At 40.5% G+C, this 18,984-nt stretch overlaps 1 protein-coding gene across 8 annotated transcripts in view; it reads left to right on the top strand.

Moving 5' to 3' along the window:
* Nucleotides 1-18,984, top strand: part of CCDC88A (coiled-coil domain containing 88A) — a 148,053-nt gene that overhangs the window by 59,330 nt on the left and 69,739 nt on the right. For all 8 annotated transcript variants that reach the window (XM_075863047.1, XM_075863046.1, XM_075863044.1 and 5 more), the window contains exons 3-5: nucleotides 959-1,067; nucleotides 13,423-13,492; nucleotides 16,635-16,693. In XM_075863047.1, the coding sequence (XP_075719162.1) occupies nucleotides 959-1,067; nucleotides 13,423-13,492; nucleotides 16,635-16,693 (238 nt within the window). The remainder of the gene's footprint in view (nucleotides 1-958; nucleotides 1,068-13,422; nucleotides 13,493-16,634; nucleotides 16,694-18,984) is intronic.

Here is an 18,984-nt window from a genome sequence, read left to right as displayed (position 1 = left end):
CGGTTTTCGAGTGCATCCGCTGCTCTATTTAATGTCTATGGGACAGATGGAAACAGCCGAGCGCTGATTGTAAGCTCTTGCGAGCAGGGCCCTCACTCCTCTTCTTTGAATTGTTGATTATTTTTGTTACTATGTAATGTCTAATTTCGTCTATACATGTTTCCTCTGAATTGTAAAATGCTATATAATTTAAAATTATTATTACTCTGTATTGTGGCCAAGATGTGTTGACTTCTTTATTTCTCCCCCTATACTATACATCTATGAGCGTGCTGAAATCAGTTTGCCACCTGTAAGGCAAAAACGATAGCTGTTTTTACTGTCATCTTCTGGGTAATACCGGACTAGGTTAAAAGGGCACCACTGTTCTAGCGTAGTGGCCTGTGGAGGCAGTGCCCGCAATATAATTGCTGTTATAAGTATGTGTGGTGTAGTTTATAATTTTCAACTTCGTACCGACGTAATTTTACTCTAGTTTTTTGCTTTAAAGGGTATCTAAACGTTCGACAAATTTCTGTAATATCAGTGACATGTAAGAAGTTTTCATTGGTGGGGGTCCGAGAACTGGGACCCCACCAATCGCTAAAACGAAGTGGCAAAAGAGCTCGTGTGAGCGCTCAGCTGCTTCGTTTATGTTCGGCCTTTTCTGGAAATCAATGTAGCGGTGTACAGGCTCAATAGAAAGTCTATGAGCCCGTACTCCGATACATCGGCTTTCCGAAAAAAGCCAAACAGTAACAAAGCGGCTGAACGCTCACACGAGCACTTCTGCTGCTTCGTTTTAGCGATTGGTGGGGGTCTCAGTGCTCGGACTCCCACCAATCAAAACTTATGAAATGTCACTATGACATGTCAGAAGTTTGTTGAACCTTTAGTTACCCTTTATTGTAGTCAATGTACATACAAAAATGTTATTACAACAATATGGAAAATAATTCTGAATGTTTTCCCTTTTCAGAAACCCCAAAGCAGATAATCAAAAAATTTACAAAAAGATCAATAATGATGCCTCGCTCAGAATACAAAACATATCGGTCCTGGTGAAACAAATCAAGTCTTACTATCAGGTAATTTTGTTTCCTTCTTGATAACGCTTCTGTTTTTTTATTGGCAGCAATCCTTGTCATCGTGCTCCATATGTATTTATAAGGGATTGCCTCATCTGACAACCTTTTATCAGATTAAAGCCAGATGAGAACCGCCACTCCGACTTCAGAAACCGCTGGTGATTAGCTGTTATTCCAGGGGAGTCTGCGGCCAGCCATACACATCCCTTGCAATGTTGTATCATATGCGGCCATTTAAATGAATGGCCGTCCATGTAATACATTGGCAGGCCGGGTCCAACTGTGTGGCTCTAAGTTATTGAGGAGGGTCCTAAGCGGAAGACCCCCACCCATATGTGGATCAGACTACACAGAGTTTGTTATCATGGAGACACATAGCTCTGCATAGGAGCTTTAGACTTAAAAACTATAGGACATTTTACATCAAGACTATTTGCAAAGTTGTTTAAATTTTTATTTTGGATGCATTGGAATTATATATAAAAAAAATGTGGACATACCCTTTGACTGTTAACATATAAAATAAATATAAAAGTTTTACAAATTACAAAAATAAAAATGGATTTCGCCCAACTAAACTCCAAATAACCCATAAAAATGAATTATTTAACCAAACTAAGCTGTTTGTGGCCAAGAATACAGCGTGACCTCATGTTCCTTGTAAGCAAAGTAATGTTGTTTTTTTGTTACATGGCAATGGCATGTCTGTGTAATAGTGTTAGGATGTGAGGGGGATCTGGATAGCAGCCCTCTGCAGGGTACAGTAAAATATATTAAATTACATCGGCTATATTTTCTACAGTGCAGGAACGGATATAGGTGGTAATCTAATATACTTTTCCTTTTAAGTCTTAATCTGCTTTGAGGCCCATGTTTTCGTTTGGGTTTGTTCCACTAATTTTAGGGTTGTATGAATTGGTTATAAATTAAATGCACTAAAGTCCACTGAATGTTATTTTACGAATTGTCAGTAAAACATCAAAGGTGATCAGCAACCTGCATTTCCATCATGAACAAGGCTGTGGATCTTTGCCATATACTAGTCTATCTTTCTAAGGCTAGGTTCACACACTCCATTTTTAAGACCACGTTTTTCATGACACACACTGTGGTATATGATATTACCTGTGTCAGAAGATACTAATGTGGCCAAAGTGGTGCAGTGGACACCCTGCCCCTACAGCTGCAGTCCAGAGTGATACCTTCATGTACATGCAATTTGGTGCAGTTCTGGAGACTTCACTTAAAATTCTGTCCCCTTCAACAGCCAATCCCCCCCTCCCCCCCCCCCGCAACACGATTGTGAGTTGCCGATGGTTATCACGGCAGTCCGGAGGCCTAATGAAGGCCCCCAGGTCTGCCATGTTTCTGCTCCCATTAAGCCCTGCTTATTAGGAGCCAGTAAAAATGACATTTCATTGCAATACATAGGTGTTGCGGTATATTGTACCAACGATCAAATGATCACTTGAACAAGTCGACTAGGGGGACTAAAACAAAAGTAAAAATTACAGCCTGCAAAAAACAAGCCCTCACACCGTTCCATAGACCGTAAATAAATATGTTGTAGAAGTAGTACATCATAAAAAAAAATTAAATTTGCCATTAAAAACTACTATTCGTCCTACAAAAAATAAACCCTCGAAAAAATTTATGGCTTTTGGAACGTAGGGAGGAAAAAAACAAAACGTAAAATTGGCTGTGTTTTCAAGTGGTTAAACTCTGCTTTTCATTGAGTCTTGGTATCATTTTACACATGCGTATGAATAGCGGTGGGCCGGCTGAGACAACCCCTTAAGATGACCAGGGAGTGAAACACAAAGTGGGGCCATTTATTAAGACCTTACATAGAAAAGTAGCACATTTTGTCACACACCATATTTATACTAAAGTTTGCAATCTTAAAGTGGGCAGGGTTAATCATATAAAACACCAGTCTTAATATATTCCCCCTTATGTTTCCAGGAAAGGCATGAAGAATAGTCATTAAATACATTACTAAATAATATGTTGTGAGGTTAGGGTTAATCCGATGTACTTTTAGGTTTTGGTAAATGTTAGGGCTCATTCAGACGAGCGTGTTCCTTGTCCGTGTTCTGTGCGTTGAAATAACTGACAGAACACGGACCCATTCATTGAAATGAGACTATTCATACATGCGTGAGTTTTTACGCAGCGAGTGTCCGTTGCGTGAAACTCACTGTATGTCCTATATTGGTGCGTTTTTCTGTCTATGGGTGGGAGAAAAACCACAGACCGCACACGGACGACATTCGTGTGATGTCTGTGTTTCACGCATCAGTTGCAAAGAAATGCAGAGAATTAAAGAGAATAAAGAAAAGTGCTTGCACGGATGTGAAAAACATGCCACACGCAAAGCTCACTGATGCCATACGCAACACCGACTGATGGCACACAGACTTGAAATGTAGGAAAAACACTGTTTTTTACACGCACAAATCAGACACGCTCGTCTGAATGTAGCCTTACCGTACAGAAAGGGCAGTATTCATAAAACCATGTCCTGAAGTTTAAAGCACCAGCCATCAGCTGTGAGTGGCATGACTCATGCCGCTTACCACACATTTACCAGGAAATAACATTTATGTGATTTTGTGGAAGAGAGCACGGTGCCCATTACTGATTACAGGGATTACAGGGTTTGTCATCACTCGCTTCCTATGGAAAGCAAACATCTATTCTTATACATTATGATCAGATTATTTTTTAACTGATTTGTTGCTTTCTTACCATAGTCAAACACCTAGGCAGATAGGACACCAGAGGTGTAGAATAAAGCTCTTGGGTCCAGATTCCATACCTGCGCTCACCTCACTGAGAATGGTGCAACTGTGCAATGTTAGATAAAGGTTGGGGAAAGACATTGGCAAAAAAATTGGTGGGGACCCCCTTCTCTGATAGCGGTGTCCTATAATACATGGATAGCTTACACTGCACATAGACATTACATAATTATTGGCAGGTCTCGCTGATGTCAATAGGATCTCACAATCTAATGTATATGACGGCAGCCATGCTGTCCCCCAGTGTCTGCTGTTAAAGGAAACCAGGTTCAGCATGTTGGATTTTAACAGGCCCGATCCTTTCCGCAGAGGTATCTGAAAGATCCTTATCTCCTCTTCCTATGACCATAAACATGCACGCTTGATCGCCAGGTTTCTACTAGTTAGAAGTGTCTTACTGCTGGTTGTTTCTGGGAAGGCCTGGAAGGTACTGGTTTGTAAAAGTCCCTCGGTGGTGGAAGCCCCTGGACTTTTGTCCTCCCTATAATTCAGCCTTAACTGTATGAAATGATGTTAAAGATGCTCTGTCACCAGATCATAAGTGCCCTATTTTCTACATAATGTAATCGGCGCTGTAATGTAGATAACAGTGGTTTTTATTTTGAAAAACGATAATTTTTTAGCAAGTTATGTTCAATTTAAGATGTATGCTAATTTGTTTCTTAATACGCAACTGGGCGTTTTTGAACTTTTGACCATTTGGCGTTGTAAAGAGAAGTGTATGACGCTGATTGGTCATACACTTCTCTCCATTCATGTCCATTTGTACTCAGCACAGCATGATCTCGCGAGATCATGCTGTTCTGTCACATACACCCACATTAACTTTACTGAAGTGTCTTGAGAGTGAATAGACATCACCTCCAGCCAGGATGCGATGTCTATTCACACTCCCGACACTTCGGTAAAGTTTTTGTGGGACTTACTCACACAGCACAGCGTGATCTTGCGAGATTACGCTGTGCTGTCATTCACAGTGTGATCTCGCGAGATCACGCTGTGCTGTGATTTAAGTCCCACACAAACCTTACCAAAGTGTCGGGAGTTTGAATAGACATCGCATCCTGGCTGGAGGTGATGTCTATTCACTCTCAAGACACTTCAGTAAAGTTAATGTGGGTGTATGTGACAGCACAGCGTGATCTCACAATATCAAGCTGTGCTGTGAATACAGACGGACATGAATGGAGAGACGTGTATGACGCTGATTGGTCACTGATTGGTCAGCGTCATACACTTCTCTTTACAACGCCCACTTGGTCAAAAGTTAAAAAACGCCCGGTTGGGCATTAAGAAACTAATAAGCATACATCTAAAATTGGTCATAACTTGCTCAAAAATGATCGTTTTTCAAAATAAAAACCACTGCTGTAATCTACATTACAGCGCCGATCAGATTATGTAGGAGATAGGGCACTTATAATCTGGTGACAGAGCCTCTTTAAGTGCTTGTGTACATTAGGTAAGGTTGTATTTCTATATACACTATAATAGTGAAGTATTCATTTGTGTAGCCTGATATGTCATTATTCCATCATCGGGTCATCCAGGCCTAGGGGCTCAGTTGTGGTTGCGATTGATCTTGATGCACCACTGCCTATAAACAAGGTAAAGTTAATCAGGGAAAGTTTAAAAGCACAGTTTTAAAATGAAATTCTCCAAATTATGAGCGAAATTGCTGACAGATTAATTAGAATGAATAAGCAGTAGACTCTGGTGGATAAAATATCAAGGTGCCCATACATATTAGATGAACGTCGGCCGAACCCGGTGACCATCAAATGTGTATAGAAGTGTCCCGACTATCCTCCCCACATCTGCCGATAACCTGGATGTCTAATTTTAACATGCCCGATCCTTTGGTCTCACGGGAGATAACCGCTTCCGAAAGTGTCTGGCAGAGGCATATTCTCCTCTCCCCATTGATTTCACATATGTATGGTGGTATTGAGAGGAATAGCTGTCAACCGACCGCTATCTAAGGGTTATGACTTCGGTTTAATGTGTCAACAGTAATGTGATTTAGAACGGAATTGAATAATGTATATTTTAACTTCAAGTGAAGTTTCAGGATCTTGGTTTGAGACGTGTGCCACTACCAGACTTATGGACGAGAGCCGTGCTGTTTCTGGAAAAAAAACAGACCTTTTCAGAATCTCCTAAAACCCTTTTAGGGTTCACTGTGCATTTGAGTGACCACTTCTCTATATACAGTAGCAAACACTGAAAATCTTATCTAAAAAATGAGCTTTACATGTGCGTACTATCCGCTTACTAACCGAAGACTAAAACGTGGATTCCAAAATCACCGTGCCCATCATATATTTATGTTCATGAGTAGGCAAACTGCTTTTACTACTGATATTTATTCTCCCTTGCTTTATGTTCCAGGAAATGAAACAATAGACAAAAGTCTTGTTAGATGATCAGATTGACATGGGCTGCAGTGGGTTCCCCTGAGGCCTGTGCTCCATGACTCCCATCCCCCAGTAGGTCATGACACATATATGCTTTTCAATGAATGAATTTAATTATTTTTCCAGCAATATGAACAAACCACCTTCCTTACTCTTACCAGTACTCTACACTAGTATTGTGGGTTTAACGCTTTGTGGAAATGACAGTTATATTATAGTAAGTAGACACACTTGTCCCACTGGATTGTGCTAGACTTGTGGTACCCACATCCCCTTTATACCTTCCAGTGCAATTGGCAGATGTATAACCATCTCCGCTGGCAGAGCATTTATAAGAGAAGATGAAGGGACAATAGATTTTTACCTTCTGTACATCTGTGAATTACACTGTGATTACAAAAAATGATCAAATGTCATTTCTACTTTATTGACTACTATGGCTCAACTCTTAGCTAGACATTTGCTTTTTTTCAATAATTGATCCGCGTCAGCAATTTTCTAGCTTAACTACATCCTTTGCTTTGTCTTCTTTCTGGATGAGCTTCACACAGGAGTTTGTATTGATGACTAAGCTTCCATTAGTCAGTCTCAAGGAACAGAGCTCAGCCTGTTGTATTTTTGTAGCATTATATATCATATCCTTCATGAACAGGAATAAAGTTATTCATCTCTGACTGTATGAAAGCTGGTAACTTACTGGATCTCACTGGTTACGTTTCCAGTGTATGATCTGCACTAGGACCAGGAGGATAACAATGTGACAAGGCACTGAGTACCATTGTTTTACATTGAAGGAAGTAAAAGGGGAATTTGGAGTAGAGACATATTCGACTTTAAATAGGACTTGTCAGCTCTCTGGAAATGTCTGTTCTAGTAAATACTCGTATTTTCCATAAAATAACAAAGCATCTTCTTGTGTTCCTCTGTTATTCCTCTTGGAAATATATTAATAAATTGACAATTAGCAGTTAACATTTTCCATGTCAATAGGGTGTGTCTGACACTGTCCATTCAGTCTTGACAGTAGTGTCAGACTGTCTAGAGACATGCCCTATCCATAAGTGGTAACACCCAATTATTAATAAATTCATACATTTCCAAGAGGAATAACAGAGGAAGCACACAATGCAGAATTATAAGAAAAGATGGGCCAGAATTCTAAGTTGTAAGAAAAGATTGCCCCGGAGCGCCACAGCCCCTTTAATCAGCTGAACGTGGGGGTGCCAGGAGTCAAACCCTCACCGATCTGATAATGATGACCTATCCTAAGTATAGGATATCCATATCAAAGTCCTGCAAGAACCATTTGAAGATAACTCAAGGATTAATACATTACTTTTATATTTTATTCTCTTTTAACTTTTTATTTTGATAAATAAATGATAACAAAAAACATCTCACATCAGGACATTACATTGCAATAGCAAAAAAAAATAAAAAAATGCTCCTACATATTCCCCTTAGGCTACGTTCACATCTGCTAGGCTACATTCACATCTGCATCAGGGCTCCGTTCTGACGTTCCGTAGTCGACTACGGTATTCATCCCATCAAAACGACTGAACCCTTGCACAACGGGGACAAACTGAAACGATTGGCACCGGATCCATCACCATTGAAATCAACGGTGATGGAAACGGAAACCTACGGTTTCAGTTTGTATCAGTCAGGGTTCCGTTCCCGACGGAAAGCTCCGATGGAACGCCTGAACGGAGCCCTGACGCAGATGTGAATGAAGCCTTAGGCCCACCTATGTACCCTCCAGGGCAAGAATAATACACACCTATATTAAAACTAATTAAATAAAGGATAACTCTTTGAGAAAAAATAAAATAACTATTGAGCAGATAGTAAAGGACATCAAGATACCAGCATAGATCACAACCTAGCTAATGGCCATCTTCTATCTAGTCCATTTTTTCTAGTATCGTCTAATTTTAGGATTGATATATTACTAATAGTAACATTAATCTTTCCGTATATTTTTGTTTATCGAGGGATCTACAGACCTTGCACAAAAATGTGAGGAGTGTCTTTATGCAGTCTGTATCCTGCTGTATTCTGGATTTCTGCCACGCTTCTCATCTGTAATTGTGCTATTTGACCGTCTAGCTCCTTGTTTAATACAGATGGGATATGGTGGGGGTTGGGTATATTGAATGTCGCATTGGAATAGAAGGAGCCGAAAGCATATGTTGGGTGAACAAGATCTATAAATCCATGCCCAGGTGGTTGGATCATTTACTGTTTGTCCATGGAGACAAAGAATAGCGTGAGCTCCAATGAAACTGCCCATATTCCTGCCAATGCTTTGCAATAATAGTAACTTTAATAACAAGACTTTGCTTTAAAGGCCTTTAAAATACAGTAAGTTGTAAGTTGGAGACAGAGCACATTAAACAGTGTTCAGCTGCTTCACTTCTCCATTGTAGGAATGTTAATCTGTTCAGTTTAGAAGCTTTTTACTGCTTTCTCCTGCAGTGCATTTCAGGACTTGGCCAGGAATTACACTTCGTCTGTTATTTCAAAGCTCTCTGATATTTGTAAGACTTTGATGAATGACTAGTTGTATGTAACACCAGGCTACCGAGTGGTACCAGTTTATAGTATGTATTTAGTCTCTAATATAGAGGATCAGAAGATAAAAAATGATTTTCTCTTGTATTATGTCATGGCCTAGACTAGGGTGACCATATGTAGCCTGGCTGTGCCCAATTCACTCACGTAACAGGGTTGTACAAGAGTTAAAACTCTTGGTTACTTTCTTCTAAAAACATGTAATTCTTGTGTGTGTTTTTTATTTTATTCATTTATATAGCGCCAACGTAGTGCTTCGCGCGGTACAGAGATTATCATCACTCACATCAGTGGGGGTTCACAATCTAAATTCCAAATCGACCAATGAGGTGTGAGAGGAAATCCACACAGACATGGGGAGAACATACAAACTCCATGCAGATGATGTCCTTGGTTGTATTCGAACTCAGGACCCCAGCAAGGCAATAATGCTAACGGCTGAGCCACCATGCAGCCACTTTTCAAGTGGGGTGCTTTTTCTGGAAGAAAACAGAATTATATATTTAAATCCAATCCAATACAATACATGAAGCACTTGTTGGCTGATGTTAAAGGGGGTTTCCACTACCGGACAACTGATGACCTATCCACCGGATTGGTCCTCAGTATACGATCAGTGCGTGTCCAACACCCAGACCCCGCACCGATCAGCTGCTACTGCTGCCTTCGGGCACCAGACATCCATACCGGAGGCCGATTCAAGTGAATAGGAGCAGAGCTGCAGTTAGGCAGCACGGCCGCTAAGCAATGTACGGAGCCATCTGCTTCTGGCTTTGTACAATGCATACTGTGCAATGACATCCGGTGCCCACAGGCAGCCGAAGCAGCAATCGGTGCAGGGTCTGGGTGTCGTACCCCCGCCGATCGTATAGTTGTTCGGTAGTGGACAACCCCTTTTAAAGTGCTGATCTTTTGTTTTACACAAAGAGAAACGGTTTCATACACAGTTTGTGGTGGTTTGAGGGGTCTCACCGTCTGTTTGTTTGTCTTGAAGAGACATCTGCTTTTTGTGTAGCTACCTTTAAACTTCTTAGGTTTGTGGTGTAGGCATCTCTAGCGGTTAGGTTCTTTATGTTGCTCATGCTATGTAACCAGGATTGTCCTATAATCATTTACGCTTTTATATGAATGTTTTATATTTATTTCTCAGGGGCATCATGCACATCAGGGGCTCATGCACATGACTGTTGTATTCTTTAGTGTCCTATCCCTTTTTTTGCAGATGGCATAGTGAACCATTCATTTCTATGGGGCCATGAACACATCCATTTTTTTGCGGCTACGTGTATCTGTTCTGCAAATTTTAGAATAAGTCGAACTCTTATCTATATTTGTCGTCCGTCTTACCCATTCTAGTGAATGGCTCCGCAATAAAAAAACAAAAACAAACAGGACCCGGGAGCCACTAGCCCTTAGCCATATCATGCGTTCATCCTGTTATCCTACGATCACATCAAGCAGGAGGATATGACTCGTGTTCTGGCATTGTGAGGATTCATTGCACATCTAACATTTATGAGATGGTGATTTCACGTGATGAAAATACAATGACTAGCCTTGTTCAGGAAATACTGTCAAACATTATCTACCTCAACCCCTTTCTATCAGCAAGTGTGAACATAGTCAAAGGGTCAAAAGTTTCAAGCTAAGCCCACTTCACACAACTATGTTGTCACGATTCCAGCTCTGATACAATACAGTGATGAAGATTCTTAAAAGAACAACCAGGGAAAACCTGAGGGTACAGTGTATGACAGGGATTCTCTCTTTGGTGTTCTTCGAATCCGTTTCATGCACTTCTCTTTTCAGGCCCTGCACTCGGCATAGCACAGTGAATAAATTCTGCACTGGAGTCAGCATATTTAGGGATGTTACTCATTTAATAGACATCTAGAGGCTTATGAGTTAAGGCAGATCTTACTAATCTCACAATAATGCGATCTCCTGCCACAGTTCTCTTCAGATCCACATGTGAGAATGGATTCATGAAACGATGAGCAGAGTCCGATAATAATTTCATATCATGGTCATGGGAGTTTTAATATGTGAATGTGCATTGTCATGATTAAGACATCTAATAACATGTCCTTCCATGGAAAGAAATGTCTTGGGGCGGTGCATTTGTAATAATACTATTCTTGTTCTCCTAAATTGCAACTATTTAGAGACCTGATATTTCCCAAATGTCCCTCTTTAAAAACTAAAAAGGCCATAATTTTGAGCAAAATTTCTCTGTCCCTCCTTGCTCATGAAATGTCCTTATTTCAGAATTGATGAATAGATCTGCCTTATTACATGAACTATATTTCTCATAAAGCGTATAAAAATAAATTAATTGCATTTTGTTTTTCTTTTTATGCAAATAGGTTCACAATTTTGTGCTGACTAATTTTTAAATATATTTCTATATAGCGTTTGGAGATCAGTTTTCCTGATACAGAATTCCCAATCTCTTGCACCCCTACACGCTCCACAACTTAATAGCACGTCGTGGTGCCGGGGGGTGGTGATTGGAGTGGGTTGACACCCAGGACTAACGGCCAGGATCAGCAATCATGCTGTTCCCGTCCGTTTAACCCCTTAGATGCTGTGATCAATCACAATCGCAGCATCTAAGACTTTAGAAAGAGGGGCGCCCCACCCTCTGACATCTGATCGTCCCCCCTCCCGCGACAAGACTGGGGGTGTCGATGGTTGACATAGCAGCCCAGGGTCCTAATGAAGGCCCCCAGGACTGCCATTCTTCATCTCTTGAGGTGCCTGTAAAAATGACAATATACTGCAATCCATTAGTATTGAGGTATTGTACCAGTGATCTAACGATCGCTTTCTAAAGTCCACTAGGGGGGACTAATGAAATGTGTAAAAAAAAAAAGAGTTCGCTTTTAGTATTGTAAAAACAAAAATTATTAAAAGAAGAAAAGAAAAAAGACTCGATTTAAAAAAAAATAAAATAGTTTTTCCTCTAAAGTAACGTAAAAGTTAAATAAAATTGGTATCAGTCTAAACTACTACAATATACCATTATTTAACCCGCACTGTAAACGCCGTAAAAAATTAAACCGCCAGAATTGCTGTTTTTTTGGTCACTTCATATCCCACAAAAAATGAAATAAAAAGTGATCAAAAAGTCTCATGTAGCCCAAAATAGAAACTACAGCTCACCCCACAAAATATAAGCCCTCATACCGCTCAATCGACAGAAAAATAAAAAAGTTATAGCTCTCCGAATGTGGTGACAAGACATAAATTTTAATTTTAACAGTTTCTTCACTTGTAAAAGTAGTAAAACATAAAAAACTATATAAATTTGGTAGCACCGTAATCTTATTGAATGGTAGAATAAAATTGCTATTTTTACCGTACAATGACAGCCGTAAATACGAAACCCCTCAAAATATTGAGGAATCACTGTTTTTTTCCTATTCCACATCACAGATCTTTTTTTTCCAGTTTCCTAATACACTATATGATAAGCCCTCTAATGGCTTTATCGACGGAAAAAGAAAAAAGTTATGGCTTTTGGAAGGTAGGGAGGAAAAAAATGAAGCTGAATATAAAAAAAAAAGTCTGTTTCCTGAAAGGGTTAATATAGTTAAAAAGAATAACGCTGCCTGTTTACAACCTCCTCTAGAGGGAGCTAAATCGCTTACTGCATACTGTTTTACACATTGAACTCCGTAATAACACAGTATGCAGTTTGCTCCTAAACCCCCTCTAGTGGCGGCTGCAGGTTATATTTGAAATCCATGTCTGTGCAGGGGATCATAAAAATGGCATAAAGCTAAAAAAATAAATGTAATTAGAACAGAATTTTGGACCTAAAAGCAACATGATGATAAAAGGTGGAGATTCACTTAAAGGGTAACTAAACGTTCAACAAATTCTGACATGTCATAGTGACATGTCAGAAGTTTTGATTGGTGGTGGTCCGAGCACTGAGACCCCCCTACCAATCACTAAAACGAAGCGGCAGAAGTGCTCATGTGAGCGCTGAGCCGCTTAGTTTGTTTGGCTTTTTCCGGAAATCGATGTAGCAGTGTACGGGCTCAATAGAAAGTCTATGAGCCCCTACACCGCTTCATTGGCATTTCGGAAAAGAAACCAAGCGGCTCAGCTCTCACACGAACGCTTCTGCCGATTCTTCGTTTTAACGATTAGTGGGGGTCTCGGTACTCGGACCCCCACCAATAAAACTTCTAACATGTCACTATGACCTGTCAGAAGTTTGAACGTTTGGTTACTTGATACTTTCATCACGCCCTTTACAATAATATTATATAATAATGTATAATAGATGCTAGTGAGCAATACAAATTAGGTGGCGGAGAAAATCCAGTGTTTTTATTGCAGAAAAGCATTTTAGGTATATTAGCATTATATTTTATATGTAGGTAATATAAAATATCTGCATTTCCATCTCATATGTTTATGTAATTCAGCAGGACTGTAAAATACATTGTGAGTCATTTGTGTGTGGTTGACTATTAATTCTTTGAAGATATTTTACCACAGTATCCGTTACATATGTGTGTAATGTCCCCCTCTCCTCCGCAGGAATCCTTACAGCAGTTGGTTATGATGACTTTGCCGAATGTTTTGATAATTGGCAAAACTCCATTTTCTGGTGAGTATGAACCAGTCTTCCCATACATAATGCTAAAGGGGTACTTGATATTAAACAATATGTAATATGAATCAGAAATCTGATCTAAACAGTGGAAGTAGATATTTGGTTTCGTAGCCTAATATTCAGACTGTCTACTGCTACAGATGCGAGATTTTTTGCCTGGCTCTGTCCCCATAAAAACAGCTCCTCGCCTGCGACCACAAGGTGCCTTTTGGCCTTTCAGGCATATTAATTTAGATCTAGTGTGTGTTAGATTGCCGTCCTGAATGCGTATTACCTGAGCGGATGTATTTTCTATAGGACGTGTAATAGATTCTCTTTCTTAAAAGGTTTATCTGGGATTTTAAAATTGAAATCCTATCCTTAGGATAGGCGATCAATATTAGATCGGTGGGGGTCCGACTCTCGGCACTACCGCTGAACAGCTGTTTGAAGGGGCCGCGGGGCGGCTTGAACGATAACTGCAGCCTCTTCATTGTTGATATGGTTTTTATTTCTGTTCGTACTTACACAAGCCGTTACTTTCGTAGATGCTATGCGAGGTATTGCAGCACAGCCCTATTCACTTATGTAAACAATGAAGAGCATACCAGCGCCGAGGCCCCTCCAGCTGATTGGTGGGGATGCTGAGAGTCCGACCACCACCGATCTAATATCCTAATAATCCTAAGGACAGGTCATCAATTTTAAAATCCCGGATAACCCCTTCAACGCGTTTATTTTTGGTGACAGACTTCCTTCAATCTCCTCTAAATCCCCACCCTCACCCTTTTATGTGAATGAAGGTTCAGATCCACATAATGTCCGTGCACATGTTGAACTGTAGGAAGTGTTGGAATGGCTGAGCAGCTGAAAGATTTTTCCTGGTAATTTTATGTGAAAATGTGCTTTAAAGGAAAGTAAAACCGTATAAAGCTGATATCTGATTTGTTTATTTAGGTCATATACATTTTATCGTATACGGTTTTGTTATACAATACGGGGTATATGTTTACTAAATGAATTTTGCTGAATGAACCCAGAGCTGGCTGAAACCTTTAACAATACTTTGCCAAACTGGCAGCATTAATAGAGGGATATTTTAGTGTAGAAACATATTTTATAAAATGAGAAAATGTCTGCCAGATTGAGGTCATGATTCTGAAAGCTAATGATCGTGTATCTGCCAAGATTATTTAGAAGCTTAATCCAATTGATGAGACAAATCAAGGACTAGATACATAATTCACTCAATCTCTTTCTGAATACAGCGCATTACCGTAGCGGTCAGGAAAAATCTACTAAACATATGATTTAAACAGGTTTGTATGATGGTTTAGTGGAGCCTGTGAATATTTAAAGAGGACCTGTCACCAATCCTGATATGTCTGTTTTAGTAAATACTTGTATTCCCCATAAAATAACAATTCTGAAGCATGTTTTCTTAGCACTGTACATTGTGCAATCCCTCTGCTATTCCTCCTATAAATCTATGAATAAATTGACAACGGAGTGTTACCAGTTTGGGGGGGAGGGGGTGTTCCTACACGGTCTGACCATGTCCAATCAGTGCTAACTGTATAAGACAGGGTAGGGACACCCAGTTGTTCATGTTCACACCAGTGGTCAATTAATTAATAAATTACTAGGAGGAACAACAGAGGAATTACACAACGTAGAGTTCTAAGAATTTATGTCCCAGAAGTGTTATTTCATGGGGAATACAAAAACTGTATTTACTATAATAGACCTGTCAGGACGAGGCGAATGATCCTTTCTAAGTATTTTCCATTGCTTGCACTTCCTCATATACATTCAGTTCCAATCCAGGCTTTATTCACTGATCTTGAAGACTGAGTTTGCAGAAAGTAGTATTAAAGTAGAAATCCAAATGAACTTTCGAGATACATTTGAAAATATCTTATTGGTGAAGTCTTTGGTCTCCGACTAACACTGATTCTCAGAACGATAGAGATAGAGGTGAGGAAGCCCCCATATCAAAGATTAAAATGGTGCCCCTCTACCACACCTCTAGTCACCTGGGTCAGGGGGACTTGATGCTTGTTTGCCCCATCTCATTTTCATGATCATTGAGTTGATTCCCGACACCTTTCTATGACTTGTGGAAAGGAATCCTTGCACAGGTTTTCACCCTTAAAATAAGCGTTGCACCCAATCCAGTCATGGCCCCCACTCCAGGGGTCTTATAGCAGCCCCATAGTCTACGTCCGTGGAACATATACTCTTGGGCTCTATAGAGCACTAGAACCTCTTTGGCACTGCTCGAAGATTTCGGTAACTAGAAATCGAATACAATGTCTTAGCTTACTTGCGTTATTCAATACTACTATTTTTTTTTGGGAATATTATGTAATATTGTGCCAAAGCATTTTGTGTGCTCTTTAGAGCCCTCCATAGTCTGGAAATCTGAAGCAGTCTGAGATTACAGACTACCCAATGTGATCTTCTTAAACGTACAGTATCTATAATATATCTGAGCATAATTTTGACTGTATTTTCCCTTTAAGTATGTCTTATCCTGAAAGATGGAATGCTTACATACTGTAGAACTTTGTGGACATATGTCACATCTGAGGACGAGTGCATGTAAACAAATGCTACCCCCTGGCTGTCCCTAAAATCACCACTTGGAGGTACAATTTTTATAAAGAGCCCCCCCGTACAGGGTTATTCTGACAGCAGACATTTATGGTATATCCACAAGATATGCCAAAAATGTCTAACGGGTCGCCAGTAGCAGCTGTATAGAGGAGGAGATGCAGTGGAAAGTTTTGTACCCTCCTCTATGCGGCTGCAGCCGGCCTCTTTGGTTGGCTGAAGGGGGAGTAGCCGACCCTTGTTCTCCTGACGTGAGGGTCCCAGAAGTGTAACTCAACCTATCGTGACATTTAGGACTTTTGTTAATATGTCTGTAGTTGGAATACTACTTTGGAACTTTTTATTTTTTATTTTTTTAAGGCTTTATTTGTAATATTGCATAAAACATAGTAATATTGAAAGCTAAAAAGAAACATACAATGCAGTGTACTCGTGGAAATCATTCAAGGTACAGTGTACTCAAGTAATAAAATTACATTGTTCTGCTTTAGAACATTTTTATATGAAAAAAAAAGTTAACGTATCTAACTTGTTTTGGCAGAGAAAGGTACTGAAGAGATGAAAAAAATGCTTCTGCTTTTGCTGGGATGCGCAGTTCAGGTAAAACTTTACTATTCCATTATGATATAGTGATTGCAAAAAATGAATAGCTCTTTACTGAGAACTGAACTATATTGTAGTCAACATATTGTCCACTAGGTGATAATTGTTTGATCGCTGGGGGCCCCACCACAGGGACCCCCCCCCCCCACTGATCGGGAGTACCCCCTGGTCCTGCTCACTGCTCGACCGCAGTAAGTAGGACATTAAATGGAACGGCAGTCAAACATGCAGGTTGCTGCTCCATTTAAAGAGGCTCTGTCACCACATTATAAGTGCCCTATCCCCTACATAAGGAGATTGGCGCTGTAATGTCGGTGACAGTAATGCTTTTTATTTAAAAAAACGATCTATTTTCACAACGTTAGGAGCGATTTTAGTTTATGCTAATGAGCTTTCTTAATGCCCAAGTGGGCGTATTCTTTTGACCAAGTGGGCGTTGTACAGAGGAGTGCATGACGCTGACCAATCGGCATCATGCACTCCTCTCCATTCATTTACACTGCACTAGCGATATAGTTATATCACTATGTGCAGCTACATACACAAGCCCTAACATTACTACAGTGTCCAGATAATGAATACACATGAAATCCAGCCTGGACGTCATGTGTACTCAGAATCCTGACACTTCTGACTCTTTTTTTTTGTGAGATTCCGGCAAGTGAAACCAAATCTCGCGAGATTACGGAGCTAAACGAGAGCCATTTTTATACACATGCGGTGGTACACATAAAGCTGCATGAGCCGGTCACCAGCTAGTATCCGTGTATGACGGACATGAAGAGAAGGAGTGTGAGGGAATCTTATTCTGATGACTAATCTATAAGGGGGCCATGGAAAAGAGTCAGATTAGGGAATGTTATAGGCCTGTCTAAATAGATGGGTTTTCAGAGCACGTTTAAAACTGTGGATATTGGTAATTATCTGATTGTCTGGGGTAGCACATTCCAGAGGAGGGGTGCATCACGAGAAAAATCTTGGAGTCGGGAGTGGGAGGTTCGGATTATGGAGGATTTTAATCTAAGGTCGTTGGCAGAACGTAGAGCCCGAGTAGGGTGGTGGACAGAGATGAGGGAGGAGATGTAAGGGGGTGCAGCGCTGTGGAGAGCTTTGTGGGTGAGAGTAATAAGTTTGAATTTTATTCTGAAGGGGATAGGCAACCAGTGCAGTGACTGGCACAGATTAGAGGCGTTGGTGTAGCGGTTGGTCATAAATATGAGCCTGGCTGCTGCATTAAGGATAGATTGGAGAGGGGAGAGTTTGGTGAGGGGAAGACCGACTAGTAATGACTTACAGTAGTCAAGACGAGAGTGAATCAGAGCAACAATGAGAGTTTTGGCGTTTGATCCGTAAGAAAGGGGCAGATTCTGGAGATGTTTTTGAGGTGAAAATGACAGGAGCATGAAAGTGATTGAATGTGAGGAGTAAAGGAAAGATCGGAGTCAAAAATAACCCCGAGACAGCGAGCGTGCTGCTTAGGAGTTATGATAGTGACACACACAGAGATGGAGACCTCAGGTTTACGGAGGTTAGTAGATGGTGGGAACATAAGGTGCTCAGTTTTAGAAAGATTCAGTTTCAGATAGAGAGAGGACATGATGTTAGAGACAGCGGACAGACAATCACTGGTGTTTTGTATTAGAGCAGGGGTGATGTCACGGGAAGAGGCATATAATTGGGTGTCATCAGTGTAGAGATGGTACTGGAAGCCAAATCTGCTGATGGTTTGTCCAATAGGAGCTGTGTAGAGAGAAAAGAGGAGCGGACCTAGGACTGATCCCTGAGGAACCCCGATAGCAAGGGGAAGAGGACAGGAAGTGGAACCAGCAAATGACACACTGAACGAGCGGTCAAAGAGATAGGAGGAAAACCAAGAGAGAGCCGCATCCTTGAGGCCAATAGAGTGGAGCATGTTAAGTAGGAGTTTGTGGTCTACAGTGTCAAAGGCTGCAGAAAGATCCAGAAGAATCAAGAGAGAGGATTTACCGTTCGATTTAGCCGCCAAGAGATCATTTGAGACTTTAGTAAGGGCAGTTTCTGTGGAGTGTATAGTGCGGAAACCAGATTGTAAGGGGTCTAGAATGGAAATAGCAGAGAGATAGCGGATAAGGCGAGAGTAGACCAAGCGTTCCAGGAGTTTGGAGATGAAGGGCAGATTAGAGACTGGTCGGTAGTTAGCAGCGCTGGATGGGTCAAGAGTTGTTTTTTTCAGTAATGGGTTTATAATGGCATGTTTAAAAGAGGAGGGAAAGATACCAGAGGAAAGAGAGAGGTTAAATATTTTAGTC

The sequence above is a fragment of the Rhinoderma darwinii genome, chromosome 4, assembly GCF_050947455.1.
Source record: "Rhinoderma darwinii isolate aRhiDar2 chromosome 4, aRhiDar2.hap1, whole genome shotgun sequence".
Lineage (NCBI taxonomy): Eukaryota > Metazoa > Chordata > Amphibia > Anura > Rhinodermatidae > Rhinoderma > Rhinoderma darwinii.
Note: the sequence above shows the minus strand (reverse complement) of the source record. Positions and strands in the feature narration are given on the sequence as shown.